The 18,118-nt window shown below is 36.4% G+C and overlaps 1 protein-coding gene across 1 annotated transcript in view; it reads left to right on the forward strand.

Annotated features, from left to right (window-relative positions):
• LOC121428207 (cilia- and flagella-associated protein 74-like) overlaps nt 1-18,118 on the forward strand; it is a 59,622-nt gene that overhangs the window by 26,566 nt on the left and 14,938 nt on the right. Inside the window, exons 8-25 of the mRNA XM_041624816.1 lie at nt 113-270; nt 1,092-1,362; nt 2,987-3,160; nt 3,625-3,801; nt 4,318-4,436; nt 4,847-4,913; nt 6,150-6,239; nt 6,608-6,731; nt 7,894-7,943; nt 8,884-8,971; nt 9,806-10,012; nt 10,452-10,648; nt 12,546-12,796; nt 13,269-13,356; nt 13,773-13,946; nt 14,373-14,506; nt 15,324-15,600; nt 16,428-16,583. Coding sequence (XP_041480750.1) covers nt 113-270; nt 1,092-1,362; nt 2,987-3,160; nt 3,625-3,801; nt 4,318-4,436; nt 4,847-4,913; nt 6,150-6,239; nt 6,608-6,731; nt 7,894-7,943; nt 8,884-8,971; nt 9,806-10,012; nt 10,452-10,648; nt 12,546-12,796; nt 13,269-13,356; nt 13,773-13,946; nt 14,373-14,506; nt 15,324-15,600; nt 16,428-16,583 — 2,802 coding nt within the window. The remainder of the gene's footprint in view (nt 1-112; nt 271-1,091; nt 1,363-2,986; nt 3,161-3,624; nt 3,802-4,317; nt 4,437-4,846; nt 4,914-6,149; nt 6,240-6,607; nt 6,732-7,893; nt 7,944-8,883; nt 8,972-9,805; nt 10,013-10,451; nt 10,649-12,545; nt 12,797-13,268; nt 13,357-13,772; nt 13,947-14,372; nt 14,507-15,323; nt 15,601-16,427; nt 16,584-18,118) is intronic.

Genomic DNA, 18,118 nt, shown 5'->3' on the forward strand with positions numbered 1-18,118 from the left:
GTTAAGAGCAATTTAGTCAACAAATGACTGACATGTTTACTAAATGAATACAAACGAATAAGCGTCTTTGTTTATTATCAGTGAGAATGATATTGCCTTGCTTTATTTGCAGGAGAACCTCCGCGCTCTTCAGGCTCGTAACCGCTATGAAGCTAAACTGGAGCGGAAGGAAACTGAGGATGAGACAGATCAGCTGATCACCGGAGGGGAGAATGCTGCTGAAGTCATGCTCACTAAACAAAGGATTGATGAAAGAGAGAATAGGAGAAAGTAAGTAGCTATTCCATGATGGTTTTGAATATTGTGAGAGGTGACCTACATATTTGATCCCTATGGTGTGTGTATTTTGAGTTTTTGACAGACGTGTATCAATCAGGTATGATTATTTACGTCTGGGACCGACCTTTAACGTCACCATCCGAAAGACGTGATCAGGGCTCGAACCTCTGCATCAATTTGTAACTTCCCCACAGCTTGGATTACAGGCGCACGCCAAAACGTCCAACGCCCAGATCCCTATGATGTCTATTCATAGATGCTTTTATATAACAATAAGTAAATATCATTATCTCCTCAGGGTGTTTGAGAGCATACTGCACTTAAGACTGAAATATGACGATTTACAAAATTGGCTGTTCTATATGGTACCATATTGTATCATATTGCATTGTCTTTGTGAATGCACAATGCACGAAACAGACAATGTTCAAAGTGAGCTGTGTAATGTGATGCTTAATGATACTATGGTATATGAGATGACATGAAGATCTAAGTGTAAGTCTCATTTCTCTGATCAAAATAATTCTATGAAGTGAGGCCGTAATAAGTGATAGGGATGCGTGACAACATTTTCTTAAATTGCTCTACTTTTAGAGGGGAACACATGGTAATAATTATATTGATTGGGTGTACTTCATGGAATATCAGAAATATTACACTCATTGGAGCCAATATTGTGCTTTACACTTGTATAAAGGAGTGCAATATTGGCCCTTGCTAGCAGAATACAAGTATCCCTTTCAGAGCAGTTGATGTGATACAATTATTACTTTTTTATCCCTAATATATGGCTGTCTCATCTTCATTAATAGGAAATATAAAGCAGAACAACACCAGAAGCAAGCCAAGCTTCTCTCGCACATCCTGAACGAAGAAAAACAGATGAAGAGAAGACAGAAGATGTATCCTCACGTCTTCGAAGATCCCAAGTGGGAGAAATCGTTGAGAGTGAAGCCGCATAAACGCAAGTCACCGACCATCCTTAGAGAAATGGCGTCACCCGAGATGGACGCCTCTCAAGGAAATTATGATGAACAAATGACTGGAGAGGGAGAGGCTGGCGGAACAAGGGAAGGAGCCATTGTAAGTTTATATCCATTTTAACTTTGATGTAAAACGGCATCTTATGGATTCAGATACAAGTGAAATAGCAAGATAAGACACATTTTAAAAAATCTTAAAACAAAGAGAAAGGTTTCAAAGGTTGAAGCGCCGTGGTGTAGAGGCACTGACTCTCGCCTTGTAATCAGAGGGTTGTGTGTTCGAATCCCACCATGGCCTAGCATCCTTTGGAAAGGCGTCAATCTACACTGTGCCACTCTCACCCAGGTGCTAATTGGGTACCCGTAGGAAACAACCGTCATTGTGGTTGGTTTAGCAAGTGTGCGCCTAATAGGCTGCTTGAAATGCTATGAATCCAGTGACCGGGTAATAATATTTGTGAAGCGCTTTGAGCAGTCAAAGATTGATAAAGCACTATATAAATGCCAATTATTATTATTATTATTATCATCAAGCTTTTTGCTGCATTGGATGTTGTCTCTGAAGACCACATCCAAAGTAAACTGAATTGAATCGAATAATAAAGACTTCTGACTATGATGGCATTTGTTTATTTAATAAATTACATGATTGTGTATAAAGAATATTTTGCTATGTCATGGCACAAAACAGATGAACCTTTTCACTTATTATGATATTAAGATATTAACATTGAGGAAACTAAAGGCCACCGCACACCTTACGGCTGTTCGCGAGCCAATTCTGGAACCAATCGCATTTTGCTAATTTTCCGAAAATTTGAATGGAACGTATCATTTTATTTGAGGTTAAAATTGATTGAAAGAATATTAATATAACCATTTTGAAAGATTGCAAGCTTTTATTTTGGAGTAAAGGCAAAATTTGATTCAAATTGTAGCCAATTGTACGACTGATATGACGTCATTCTGACTAGATATTAAATTTGCTTTTATTCTAAGAAGGATGATAACATTGTCACAGATTTGAACATAGGTATTCGTACGATGATTTCGAACATTACCCAGTAAGATATTCCAAGTCTCAATATTAGCATTAAATTATATACGTTTTATTCTGAAATTGGGTCGCAGACCAATCGTAAGGTCTACGGTCACCTTAACACGAATACCTTGATTGTATTGACTGCTGACCCCTGTTGCTACCATATCATAGTATTTGCTCTAATCTGAAGAACTTTATGAAACAGGCACCTGAATTCTATAAACATACATGTAAGAAGAGAATTTACATGTGCAAGTTTCCATCTATTTTGTGAATATCATACAAACTATGATGTATAGTGAATTGTGGCTGGGCTGATAAAACCATGTATCTCAAAATTAATATATTTTGATGACAGTTCAGAGTAAGCTAGATTTTAGAGTGATAACATGGGTTGCAACCTTCCTTTGCCTTGAAAGAGTTCTGCACGCGTTATCAGGAGACTGGTTCCAGACAATATGAGACTGCCAACATTACTATATTTTTTAAGTACACCCTTTTCTAAGCTGCCTTCAAAATTATGAATTTTGAGATACCAGATTTTATCAGCCCACCAATAACATGGTAAAGAAAATGTCTTTGTTATATGGCCACAAACATTACCAAGCCTTTTTTTTTTTTGATTAAATCAAAACAAAGTTTTTCTCTAAATACGGAATGATTTCGCATCTGTGATTTACAGACCATCACGGAGGAGATGCTTCAAGATTCATCAGACGAGGAAGGAGAAGACTTCCTGTTCGGAGGATCGTCTGGCGTTGCCATGGCGATGGGTACGGTAGAGGATCCAATCAAGGAAGATCTAGCCAAGCCCGAGTTTGAAGGGTTGTGGAATAAACAACACAAAGCATACAAGGTGAGAAATAAGACAATTACTTACTCACTTTGAAAATTGCTCCTTCCGCTATCCTAGAAGTACCCTGGGTTTGGGGCGGTATTCTGGAGGATGTCATGAATATTGTCATAAATTGTCATAAATTTTGCCTGTTCTCTTCAGCGCACAAAAAATATGCAGTTTCATAAACAAGCATAAAGCCATTACTGCAAGAGCTATGATAAAACTGGGTCTAGCAGTCATGAATTTTGTGGGGTATTTTTTTAGTACCTTAATCGATATTGGTGTTTAGATCCCAAAACTGAATGAATGGCATTGATACTGGTCTCTAGATCCCAATTATAAATGAATGAAATAGATATTGGTCTGTAGATCCCAACATTGAATGACTGAAATTTATATTGGTGTGTAGATTCCAACACCGAATGAATGAAATTGATATCAGTCTTCAGATCCCAAAACTGAATTGTTATTGGTCTTTATAGATTCCAAAGGACGAGGAGAAGACGTATACACTGAATTATCCTAGTAAGATGGAGAAGGAGATGATGGCCGCTGCTCTTGATAAACATCGATCTGGGATAGTCAAGAAACAGATTGCCGCCGGAAGGGAATTCAAAGGATGTGCCTTTGTCAGTAAACCTGAGATTGTCCACTTTAAGGTACAGTTAAAACAGCCTTTCTTTATTTTGAATGACAAGATAAGGTCAGGATGAATGATACAACACATTGTTTGGTAGTTGCCTAATTACTCTACTTTGTCAAAAAGAAGTGTATATTTATGATAATGAAAGGTAGTTATATTTCAGTTACATATATATATATGAAAATATTAGCTATATTAATTCTTTTTTTCCCTTGCTTTTATTTTCAAGATCTTTTTCTTTATTTGATTTTTAGCACTCTTATACGTGTATATTACATGTTCCCAAATGTGTTGCTATGTATCTGAGTTGGCAATATTCATTGAGCTCCTTTGGCATAGATCTGATTTTTTTTCACAAATTTGGTTTGTGTATACTTACATGAACTACACGTGGATCTAGATATCACATGTGGTTGCATTTATGCTTTATTTTACGACTTTCACAGTAAAGTATTGTTTGCTGCAAGTACTTGAATTAAGATTAAAATAATGCCAAAGATATTTTGCATGCACTCTGTTCTGTTTCTTTTAGGATTTTGATGTTGGTAAATCATACAAGAAGAGGATTATCCTGACTAATATCTCCTACAGCGTTAACTTCCTCAAATATGTGGATTTATCAGAACATCTTAAAGACTTCATTGATGTACAGTAAGTTCTCTTTATTTTCTTAATCTGTAATATATGCATACATGCCAGCTGTTCTTTTTTAAAATCAAAATAATGCAGTTTTATGAAAAATACAGTTGTTTTAAACTTGGTATCAAGAAAAGTAAAAAAAATTATACTGTTTACAATCTAAAATACTTTTATAACCCAAAATATTATCATTTTTTATTGGGGGGGGGGGGAGGGGAAGAATGAGAAAGATATATGAATAGAGAATTCTCAATAAAACCTTTCTGATCCTGGTTCAGATAAAGCATACCTACCAGAGTGCCTGTTCATTTCCGTTTCAAATCTAACAAATAGTAGAATGAATATAGATTGATGTTGAAAAATAATGAAATGGTTAATTTCACGTTTCAACAAAACTATATATATATTTGTATCAATACTAGATTTGATCCACCTGGCCAGATGTCAGCTGGTATGAGCTGTGAAATGCTTGTTACATACAAACCAATGGTAAGATAAACTACACACAAACCACAATTAACAGTAATTTAATTCTTATAGTTTGAGTGTTTTCTTATCAGGCAATCACTTTGCTTACCAAATTTGATGAGCAATTTTGGACATAAGAGAAAAGTACTCTACTACATTTTTTTAAAAGTCTCATGTAAAAAAAAATCTGCTTTTTGTGTAGCAGTCTTTGACAAATTTGGAGCATATTGTGATGCTATACCGGGTAAATTATTTCCTTATCTTATTTTTGTTTGGGGGTAAATATCTGGACCCTTGCGTAGATCAAATATCATTTTGCCTTGAGTTTTCTCAGCATGCATCAAAGAGCACAAATAATTGTGAGAATTGGTCCTTGGATGTATTGTCTGACATTGATTTCAAACAATTTATACAGATTTAAGCAAAAGAGGATGATTTCACCTCTGTGTATGCTGGTTTTGAAATGGATTAAATTGAACAATGCTTGTAATAATCATCAAGGTCTCGGAAGCTACAGTGTACAGTAAACATGTTCTGTTCTGTTTATGGTAACTCCCATAGGAACTCGGCAGGACAGCGTTTTGCTTGTAAATGCCAAGCTGGTACATAACCAATTACCTAGGAAACATTTTATGTCTAGGTCAATCAGTCATAGTGGCTGACCTTGTAGACGACAGATATTACTCTCGGGCGTTTTTATCAAAGTGGATACAATGGCAGAGGTGGGATTCGAACTCACAACCTTGCGATTATGAGTCCAATGCTCTAACCACTGGACCACACGACCCAGAGAAAGAAAGGAGATGGTAGTCTTTGCTTAATGTTCTTTCCATCCCCGGGAGTATGCATGTTCTTACTGGGCACATGCAAGTAGCACCCCCTTGGAAAGTTTCACTATTAAACTATCTTGTCAGTGCCAGTCTTCTTAGCCAACAAGAAGTATTTCATTAGCTTACAAAGCTTATAACAGTATCTAGTGGGTTGTCATTGATAACATACTTCAAGAAACAGGTCCATTTGATGACTTTAGACCTTATGCATATGACGTCATAATCTCATAGCGCCCTCCCTCAGAGGATATAGGAATATGTGTAAACTGAATTGTCAGAGATGCGCCAGCTGCAGACTACCAATGCAAGCAAGGCCATGGCTTCAGCCTCTATTAAGAAGGCAGTGTGATGACATCATTGCTTAAGGTCTTTGCTGATATTGACTGATAGGGTGTATGTGCTATTTAATATATCTTGTTGTTTATAGATCAATGAAGACCTTGAAGGCGAGGTTCAGTTCTTGGCTCAGACGGGACCTTTCTGCGTTCCTGTTAAGTGCTCCACCAAGAAATGTGATGTAAGTCGATTCACCCTTTTCCAAAGTGTTTTCTCCATTTAATGCAGGAAATAATTGAATGGTAGCAGTATTCTTGGTTTCTGTCTTCACCAAATGATTGGTGACATTTCTTTGAAATTGATAATATTTATTATGATATGGAAGTACTATAGGTATCTATGTTATTGAAAATATGAATTTTTTGGATAATAGGTCAGAAATGAATATTTTGAAGGAATGGTCATTGTATCAGCTGAAATAGAATGAGGAAATTGTAATGAAATTTTGGTAATGGAAAATGATAGAAAATGTGAATAGTATTTAAAACGTGAGACAATGTTTAATGTTTTTTTATTATTTCCATCCATTTCCTTTTGATGTGCCTTTAGCTGTCGAGTGATGTAGACTCTGTGAATTTTGGGACCCAGGTGATTGGAGAGACCTTGAAGAAGACAATCACCCTGTTCAATAAGGGAGCTAAGGGATGTAACTTTGAATTCATCAAAACCACAGGTTAGTATAGTATACAAATATATTATGATATTATGACATCGAAGAAGCATCAACATCATTCGTATTCTTCTCCCGAGGGTCAACGGCCAGACGGAGAAGGGTACCATTGACGTTACTGTGTGAATAGTTTAAGCTTGTTCCGAGGATGAGTCATTGTACATTTGTTTTGTATCCCTTCCACCCGTATCATTCCTCATCACATCAAATAAAAAAAAATAAGTTAATAACTTATGAAAGATTTAATTAAACTTTTAGGATATGCTGATTGCTTGGCAGGCAGCCCCCGCCCCTCACTGGCTCACCCAGTGAGATGCGCACAGTGGCTACAGCTACCATGTGAGGCAGTGAATGCACACGTCTTTGGTGTAGTCAGCAAGGAAAATGAACTATTTCATTGCAAACGTCTTGTCCTAGTAAAAACAATTACCGGTAATTTCTCCCTGTGTGCACTCTCAATGGAACAATCCTAGGCAAGGTATGAAATATTCATTATCCAATGCAATGCTGGGCCTGTTGCATTATTGATATACAAATGATATACATCACCAAGGGCATTAGTAAGAATTATTCACACAAGGTACTTTTTGCACAGTCCTAACATGGCTGAGTGATAGCTGAGGGCATTTGAACCTTACAAAAGTAGCATGTAAGTATGATAATACTAAAGCCCCCAAAAAAAATGGTGTATATTATTGTATATTTTATGTTTTACAAGCTAGTGATGTGGATAATCGTTATTTGATGATCGTTATTTGACCATTCTCATCTCAAAACCTTGACCGGTCAATAGATCTAGTCATTAGTACCAGTCATTAGCAAATTTTCCTGCTAGCTAAAAATAATTGACCGGTCATGTGATAGATTTCAGCCAATCACTCGATTAGGATCTGTATATCCCTATTTTATCTAATAATATGTAATATTGGATACACTCAAGTGGTTCATCAAATATAATTCATTCAGCAGTGCAAATATTGTATTAGTCAAAGACAAGTGCAATATTCATACAGATGAATGGATTGTTTCGATTCCATCAGAGACAAATTTGTTCCTCTTTCAATGTCCCTTTAATGCATATAAAAAATTATGTATAAAAGTGTGCTTCAGTATATCAAGGTTTATAAGAGTTTATTTAAATTCATATCATGACCTTGATTTGTAGGCCTGAAAGCAAGGACAATAACATCAGCAGGAACATCACTTGGGAGAATGGTAAGATATTAACCCAAACTTTTTTTGATATGATTATGATGATGTTTTATTTATCCAGGGCCCTGTAACACAAAGCTGAGCGATGAATAGCAAATATGAGAGAACTCTTCTGATTGGTTCCTAGCCGGCACTTTGAACCAAATGTGCATGAAAACATTGATCTTGAATTGGTCAGTCGATTTAGTGATTGATCGCAAGTCTTTGTGTTATGGAGCCCAGGGTAGCCAATTTATTCATAAAAGTGCTCTACAAGCAGGCATAACATGTTTTTATTCCACTTCTTCAGTTGAAATACCGTAGCTTAAAGGCAGAAAGTGCATTTTTATACGTCTTTGGTAGAAGACTCTACCACTGACACTTACATGTAGGCCCGTATTCTGAAGTCGGGTTTAATTTAAAGTCAGGTTTAAAGTTATGGTTTAAGTATGGATAGCCCATGTTACAGAAATCACTAAGAGTAGAAATATCATATTTCAGCTCATTTGGCTTTGAAATCATTCATAATTGTCTAGAAAGTATAAATAGATTATTGTCTTCACCATTGAAGAATCAGGAAAGAGCTTAGTAAATATAAGAAACATACAACTTAATAAAAATTCTGACACCTTTGGCTTCCAATAATTTTAGCACAGAGTTAGACCATGGTCTAAGTTAAACCTGACTTCAGAATATGAGCCTTATAATATATTTTTGGAGGTATCTAATATCATCTAAAATCTGACCGGCCTTTACTTTGTACTGGGTGCATGAATGTTATATTTCATCACCATCATCAAAAATTCATAACCTGAAAAAAAATCATGTACCAATGTTTCAATGTATAGTGGCACATGTACTTTGTTCATTGATACTCATTTGAGCATGCTCGACCCAATCAAATGTGCTTATTCACTAAAATAGAAGCATGTATCAAAAAACTGCTATTTTATCTTGATTTCAGACCACAGCCGAAGAGACGGTTGTAGAAGTAGAAGTGAAAGAACCTACTCCAAAAAAAGGAAAGAAAGGAAAAGGCAAGAAGAAAGATGGTATGTAAACAATGATGTTAGGTTGCCGTGACCGCTTGACAAATAAAATTAAATCACTGTAACGTGAATGATTACTGAAAGTTCCCAATTTTCTCAGTTTTCTAAAAATATATTTCACTCTGCCCTTTAACATGTGAATGTAGTGAAGCTCTTGTACATAGCAGGGGGGATTACAAGGGGGCTTGGGCAAGTTCGTCCCCTAAATGCTCAAAAGATCTCTGTTAAATTAAGAGAATCACTAGAAAATCGACATAAATGCAATGTTTAAGCTTGTCCTTTTTAAGGAATTATTCCTGCTGTTACCCATTTACCTCACCTGGGTTAAGTGCAGCAATTTGTGGATCAATTTCTTGCTGAAGGAAATTACTCTATGGCTAGGATAAGAAATGGGAATGTTCTCTGAGTGCATTTTAAAGCAACCGAATACTCCAAAGATGGCATATTTTCTTAATAATAATAAAATTACATTTCTATAGCATAAAATAATATACAAAGTTTCTATACAAACTATACAATATGGTTTTTGAAAAGAATAGATTACAACAGGATTAAATATTCAATAATTATACAGCATGGCATAAAACCATGCAATATATGGTAAAGCATATCTTACTAAACAATAACTTAAATCTTGAAATATTCAAAATTCTTACTTCTATCATTACAGTGCAAATGAAATTTTAAGGCAAAGACTTAATCAATTCTTCAACAGCTACGTTTTAAGTGCAGTCTTAAAAGGTCTGGATGGTGGGTGCAGTCCAGATGACCCTACCCTTCCTTATATCATGATTTTATTTATTAATTTATTAATAAATTTTGATCCTCTTGTCTTAGATGAGAAAGCCAAAGCAAAAGCTAAACCCAAGCCAGCATCAGAGACACCAGTAGTAGATACAGTCCCAAGTACATCACCGAGGAAAGAAGAGAAAATAGATGAAGAAGACAGAGATCAGTTAGATGTCATCGAGGACGATAAAGCAGAGAGGCTGGCAATGTCAGGACGTAGCAAGAAGTCAGTTGTCATCGTAAGGGAGGATGATGGTGAGTCAAGACTCCGATGTTTTTTTAAATATCTTTATTTTTTTTAATTTCGCACTTCAAACACATTTATTTAAGTTGTAGATAACAATTTAAATATCAATACATGAAATGATGATGACCGATGATCAATGATGATGATGATGATGATAATGATCGATGATGATGAAGATGATGAATGATGATCGATGATGATCGATGATGATGATGAAGAAGATGATGAAGAAGATGATGATGATGATGAAGATGATGAATGATCGATGATGATGATGATGCTGCCGATGATGAGTCTAATATTTGCTAGTCATGGTGTAACTTGACCATCTGTCTGTTGGAACACTGTCTCATTGCAGATGATCATGTTGAAGACAGTTTTAAGGCAATAATGATGGTGGTGGTGATTTGTGATATGATACTCATGAATTTCACCATTTTAATCTAGATGATGACGCTATCTCTCTAGACGACGATGATGATTTAGGACCTGGAGGATTAGATGGGATGAGATGCGGTAACGTGACTGGAGGCGAGATTGGGCCATTCTCATCCATTAAACTGGAAATCATCTTTGCACCTCACATCCCCGGCAAAGTTGACGTGGACTTTGAAATCAGATTTACGGATGAAGATTCCCAGACGGTAAGTTAACCTTGTTGTTTTCGTCTCTTCATTAATTCAATTTTCTTCCTTTACATTGTTGTGTGGAAGCGTCAAAGTGTAGCGGTACTAACTTAGACCTTGTATCAGAGTTTGTTGTGTTCGAATCCCACCGCGTTCTAGTCCCTTTGGCAAGGTGTCAAATCACACTTTACCGCTCTCCACCCAGGGTACTCGGTAGGATGCGAAAGCCTATGTAGTATGCCTAGCAGATGAGTCTTGAACTCTTGTTTGAATGCTCCCCAGGGAGTGGAGAAAGCCCATACATTGTGTGCGGGCAAGCCAGGTTCCGCTGACCAGGATTACATGTTTAGCTCTTAGAAACACAAAGTATTAAGCACTACATTGTATGTAATTGCAAATATCATAGAGCATTGTGACCCAGTGGATTAGTCTTCAGACTTTGAAACAGAGGGTCATGGGTTCGATTCCCAGCCATGGCATAATTTCCTTCTGCAAGAAATTTATCAACATTGTGCTGCACTCGACCCAGGTGAGGTAAATGAAATGCCACTGTGCTATAAAAGGCTGTGGGTAATAATATCCAATAAAGCCAGGGTAATAATATCCAATTAAGCGCATAGGGACGCATTTGGCAGTGATATGCACTATATGCATGTTGGCATTATTATTATTAATATTAAAATATTTAATGTTTCAAATTAGGGAGTTGTTTCATAAAGCTGCTTGTAAAGTTACGCACAACTTTATGCACAAATGTTTACGGGGGGGGGTTCACAAAGGTTCAAGTTTGACTAAGAGCCGCACTTTAATGCCTAGCTAGTTGCCTGCGAAAGAAGAGGCATGACCGCGTTGGTCAGGGAGGCGCACTAGCGCGTATCAATCAATCAGATTGCGCGTTACATATCATGTGCGAGTGGGCATTTAAGTGTGATTCTAAGTCATACTTAAATCTTTGTGAAACTCCCCCAGCACTTTGGTGATTAAAGGGGAAGTTCACCCTGACAAAAAGTTTATTGTAAAAATAGCAGAAAAAATAATAAAAAATATTGCCGGAGGTTTAAGAAAAATTCATCCAATAATTAAAAAGTTATTTGAATTTCAATTATTTGATTTGTGATGTCATATGCGAGCAGCATTCATACATAGCGAATGGTAAAAAATCAAAGAAATGTCATTTTCTCAGAAAATTTAAAATGGTTTTCACTGTACCTTTTTGTATATCGATAGACAAATCACTTCACACTCGATCATGAATAGAAAACAAAATTAAGTCATCAGGAACCATGGATACAAAATTTGAAATTCATACATTTTATATTACATAACACATGGGGCAGCTGCTCATTTATGACGTCACAAATCCAAAACTTTGAACTCTAATAACTTTCTTACTTTTTAACGGATTTTCCTCGAACCTTCACCAATATGTTTTACTAATTTTTCGCTATTTTTACAACAAAGTTTTCTTCAGGGTGAACTTCCCCTTTAATCAGCTACATGTACATCATGTGACTTAATGCAAAATGTCATTTAAAATAAAACAAAAACAGGACAAATGGTCCCCATCAAGTTTATCTTTTTCTTTCCCTGGAAAGAACATGGGGTATAAAGCTAATATCCTTTTGTTGTGTTATTTTGTTAATGTTCTTAGAGATTTCGTATATTTTGACTTATTTCAACACATGTTGAATGACATTTATCTTTTTGATATAGATTCATATTAAGCATTAAGCAACAGAATTTATGATCTTAGATAATTGTTTGAGCATTTTGAGTTATTTCAAAGTTTCTTGAATAATTTTACATGTTGTGTCATGTAAAATCCGTACCAAGAGTTATGCCACATTTGATTTTTTTTACATCTTTTTGACTTGTTTCATCATTTCATTAATGAAATTCATTTCATGTCATGTAGATCCATATCAAGGGATATGCCACAGCCATAGATGTGCCTGTATGGGTAGAGAGACAGACAATAGACCTCAAGATTTGCATGTTTGATCGGCTCTACCAAGATGCAATCGTTGTGAACAACCGGGCGACGACAGCGCTGCGCCTCCTGTTTGAGGTGCAGAAGGAGCTTAGGAATTACATGGAGATCCTGCCCAAGACGGCCTACATCCAAGCTCAATCACAGTTCTCAGCCCAGCTCAAGTTTCTGCCAAGGTAGTGTATGAGATTTGATTGTTTGTCAGTATTAACAACAAAGTAAAGGAAAAGAAATGCATCTTCATTATTATCACTATTACTACTACTTCTACTGCTACTACTGCTACCACCACCACCATCTCCTCCTCCTCTACGTTTGTTATCATTATTGTTATTATCGTTATTAGTATTATTATTATGGTCATTATTATTATTATTAATGTTATTATTGTTATTTATTATCATCATTATCATCTTCATCATTATTATTATCTTTATTATTGCTATTATTATTATTAGTAGTAGCAGTATTACTATTATTAGTATTGATATTAGTATAATATTAGTATCTGTATTATTATTATTGTTGTGGGTCTGCCAGCGTGCTGGAAGGCACAATTGCGTTGGCTTGTTATTATTATCATTACTATTATTTCTATAAATTATTATCATAAGTACTATTATCATGATATATTCTTTGTATTACCAGGCATAGTCTTATAAAGGATGCTGCCAAGTTCTTTGACGAGGAGACTGGCGTGCTTGAAGTCCCAACTATTATCAAAGTCGCTGATCAGGTTGGTAACTCTTTAAGAGTTGCATGACATTTACTACAGCCAAATCTCATGTTTGACTTCAATTCTTTTTCCTCACTGGTTTAAGATCTCCTGCTTCAAATCACATCTTTTCAAATATGTATTTAGGGCATATTTCAGGAGATGCTTTGGGTACTTTTTAACTGGTGATTTCTGCCTGACAATTTATTTCGAAATTTTAGAATGCCTAAAAATGATATCTATGTCATAACAATTGTATTGATATGTAATAAGACCATGTTTAAAATCAATATACTTCTCCGATAAGTACCTTAGATTATAATATTATAAACAAATAGCTGGATTCGTACAACGCTTATTCCAGAGGATACAACGCACTTCATTCTAGATGAAGGAATTCAGAAATTATTGTTTATTTCTCTTATGATTTCTTCCAGACCCGTCCTGTTCCCTTCACCATCAGCGCTGTTGTCACCAAGTCTGACTTTGAATTCGACGTCGATTCCATCGACTTCGGTTTCTGTACCATCTACGAGTCAGTCATCGCAACCGTCAAGCTTACCAATACCTCGGTTCTCTCTCAGAAATTTGGTTTCGTCAATTTACCGGACGTAAGTGCTGTGAAAATAAGTAGGATGTGGTGCGTGCTATAGTGGAAAACAATTAAATAGACTCCAGAATTTTGATCTCTAACTTTCAGTTGAGTAAAGAATTTCGTTATGCAGTCTGCCTTCTCTTATCCAGCATCCCTTTATCTAGATTTCTGTATGATATGGACAATTATTTTTACAATAATTATCGGGAAAGTGAGAACTCCTGCACATGGTCCCATGAATAACCCATTACACCCAATGTAATTTACATACACTACCATCAAATTTTCTTCTGAATAACTTGCTTTCAGACATTTTCAGACTCCTAATCCGTTATGCTCAATTTCCATTTCAATTAAAAAAAAACTGGTTGTTTTATATAATGAACCCTTTTTTATTGGTATTATTATTATCATTTTCATCATTTTTATATTCTTTATGTAGTTCATTGATGTGCAACCCAATGAGGGCTTTGGAACCCTGTTACCGTTTGAAACCATTGTACTGGACATTATCTTCAGTGCTCAGAAGGCCAAGGAATATAGCTTTGAATTGACATGCAAGTCGGGCATTAACAGGTATGACGGCTGTTTGGCCAAGGTAGATGTGAAGTCTGTATCATGGTTTTGAACTATTAAATCATTAAACCACTCATATTTCTAACAGTGTACGGTTAAGTTCTCTCAGTAGACCATGGGTGCCACTTCTCCGATGGCGACGGCATCATCAACATTGAAATCTTTACCAAGCTTAAGTTTTTTATATTTCATCATAACTTCGAAAGTATATGGACCTAATTTCATAGAACTTCGTAAGAGTTATTGAATATTGCTAAACCTTCTGACTCAAGTTCTGGGGAGCATTTCATCAACATTTTTGTCTGACAAGTTGTCAGATCTGACAACTTTCCTTAATTCTGATTGGCTGAGAGGTACTGTTACTATGGTGGTTGTCGGATAAAACAGAATATGTCGGAAAAAATCCTTTCATAAAACGGTCCCCAGGTCACATGAACAAGGTCAAAGGTCATTTAGGGTCAATGAACTTAGAACATGTAATAAATTGAAATTTCAAGTTTCTGAAATGTTATAACATTAAAAGTAAATAGATGTGCTGCATGAAATTTAGAAATAAGGGTAATTATCATGGCCACATAAAGTGCATTTTAAGTACATGTAAGTGTTACCTAAATGATTTACTCTTTGAAGCGTAGAAGCCTCGGGGTATAGCGGTTCTGACTATCACCTTGTAAATCAGAGGGTCGTGTATTCGATTCCCACCATGGCCTAGCGTCCTTTGACAAGGCATCAATCCACACTCTGCCACTCTCACCCAGGTGCTAGTATTGGTAGGAAACAACATGATTACAATTATTATTATCATTATTATTGACAGAGACTTCAAGATCTCCTGCAGGGGTGTGGGAGTTCATCCTCCCCTTGATCTATCTCACTCCGTGATTCACTTCGCTGCAACTGCTCTTGAGGATACTTCAATCACATCCCTGTACATCCTCAACACTCACACCAACGCTAACGAGTTTACTCATCCCGTACCTCGTATCGGGAAGGGCGAGATTGCTCCGGTAGGACCCACGTCCTTTGAGTTTGTGGTGCCCGAGGGAGCGCCGATCGCCATTTCTCCCTCGGTCGGTACACTGCAACCGGGAAAGGTTAGTTCATCTAACGTCTGCTGCAATGGTTCCATGACATTTGTTCTAATGACGATTCTTCCGCTTTCAATATCACATGCTAAGCGAATGACTAACTTCAACCCTGTTTATGATTCTATTCCCTACCCTTTTTAAAGGTAAATACATGTATCAGTTGTAGTAACGATCTCAAATTGAGTTCAAACAGAATCCAATAAAATTACCACCCAGTTGTTAATATATATAAATAAATAAAAACATATGTGCCAAATAGCTCTCAAAGAACATGCGTAATTGCTGAGAAATGAGCGAAAAAAACATGGAATTCCAGCAAATGTCAAGAATTTTTCCAAGCAATATTGATACACTGTCCCACATGTGCTTTCCTGTGTAAGTGATCATCAAAATGATTGGTTTTGAGCTAATTAGTTTCATGATTTCACAAAGATAAAAGAAAGTTCACATTAATGTATCTTGATTTAAAAGACTTTCTCATGAAATAATTGTTTGCTGCAACTGCTTTCTTTTACCTTTAAACTCAAGCGAATGTAGTTTCACTACTACAATACGTGTGTTTATGGTTCTTGATCACAATGCATTCAAGGATTAGATTGTACTTTGCCAAGAGGGCAAGCACACCCATTCAAACAAAAGCTATCAAAAAAGTTCACAATGCAAATTACATTCTAAATATAACTCATTATCATTCAAAAAATAGAGAAATACAAAAAATTGGTTTAAATTCCAAAGAGAACATTGTGTAATCGATGAGAGAAGTGATTGCATTGATTAAGAAAATAATCAGAAGTGTTGTTTAACACAGTACTCTACTATCTATGTCTACACAGAAGAGCTGTATCTCTGTGAAGTTCAGTCCCAGCCTTGGTGATGCTGAGATCCGAGAAGAAGCGGTGAGATTGGTCACAAGGAATCAAGAAGCTCAAGCGAGGAAGGAGTTCGAGGATGCTCAGTTAGCTGCGAAGAGGAACGCTGCGGAAGCTGAGGTAAGGCTTTCTCTCTGTGTATGCATTGAGCTTTGTGTAGGCACCTTACTGCACGTCAGTGCTGCGTCTTTCACAGAGGAATCTTGGGCCCGGTCTTACAAATAGTTACGATTGATCCGATCAACCTCAACTGGATGGACATCCATCAGTGTCATGGTTTTTTTTGGACAGGAAATGTGCATGATATCCTTTGTAAACAAAAAGTAGCAAACTGAATTTTCAATACAACATATCTAGAAAAATATTTTGAACAAATTTGCATTTTAGCTGTTGACGTTGCTGACCAACCATAGTTGTGATAGATGTGACCCGGGGGGGCCACTTCCATTCATGAGTGGATACCATGCGCGACCATGGGGTCTCGAAAAGCACCCTAAACACGTAATTTCCATATTCTGAAAATGCACCCCTTAACAAGAATTGGCGTGTGAAACCCTACCCTTAACAAGTATTGGAAACAAAACGATAATACCCTTGGCAAATATTCCCTGAAATGAACCCCTAAACAAGTACAGGAATGTTTTATTGTTACGGATCCTTTGGTTGTCGGCTTTACCTCATTTGGTTTAGTACGACCCCACCTTCTACACCTCGCGCAAATAGGACTCTAAACACGTAGTGTTGTGGCAAAAAGGACATCCTTTATAAAACATTTGAATTTTGTTTTATCATCCCCGCAAATTCGACCCTAAACACGTAATTTTCCTAGCGAAATAGATACCCTTTTTTCATTATTTTTGTGTTTTTGACACCCTTTTCACGTTATGTACGTAACGTGCCCTATCGTGAAAAGGACATCCTTTTTACGTGTTTTTTTGGTCGCGCGTGGTATCCACTCGTCAATGTAAGTGGCCCCCCCCGGAGATGTGATCAATCCCAAGTCTTTGTAAGTCGGGGCTCTAAATGTATGATTGATTTTGGACCTAAAATTGACTTCCAATTGATTACAATCTTCTTACAAGAACTCCAGCAGACAAAGTGATGAGGAATGCATGAAAGCTGCTATGACAGATGCATAGCGCCTCAATAGCAGGGTCCCTGCTGAAAGACGCAGCATAGACTTTATATTAGGTGCTTTATTGTTTCTCTTGTTCGTCTGTGATTGTAGAATCTAGCAAGCCATGCAATGGAATTGTGCCATTTTTGAGTATCATTTCTTTGCACTTGAATGTTTGCTTTCTGTATTGATGCTTATACTTGTATATGTTAATTTGTATACACGGAGTAGAATATGTGTACATCGTACCCACGTCTTATAAATGGACACTTATTTTATTATTGTTCATTAATTCATTTATTCATTGATGCTTTGTTTCCTTATGTATTTATTGATATTATTCATCTGTATATTCACTTTGTTTACCTATTTATTGTATATTTAATTTGTATGAGCTCAAATTTTTGTTTAAAATCTAATATTTTCAGTTAAAAAACAATGTATGTAAATGTCCATTGAAGGTTGGGGGAGGCTGCCTGGAGGTTGGTGTTATACATGCATGCATGTATAAATTGCTGTAGAAACTGTGTGCACTGCT

Source organism: Lytechinus variegatus, chromosome 14 (assembly GCF_018143015.1).
Source record: "Lytechinus variegatus isolate NC3 chromosome 14, Lvar_3.0, whole genome shotgun sequence".
Taxonomy (NCBI): domain Eukaryota; kingdom Metazoa; phylum Echinodermata; class Echinoidea; order Temnopleuroida; family Toxopneustidae; genus Lytechinus; species Lytechinus variegatus.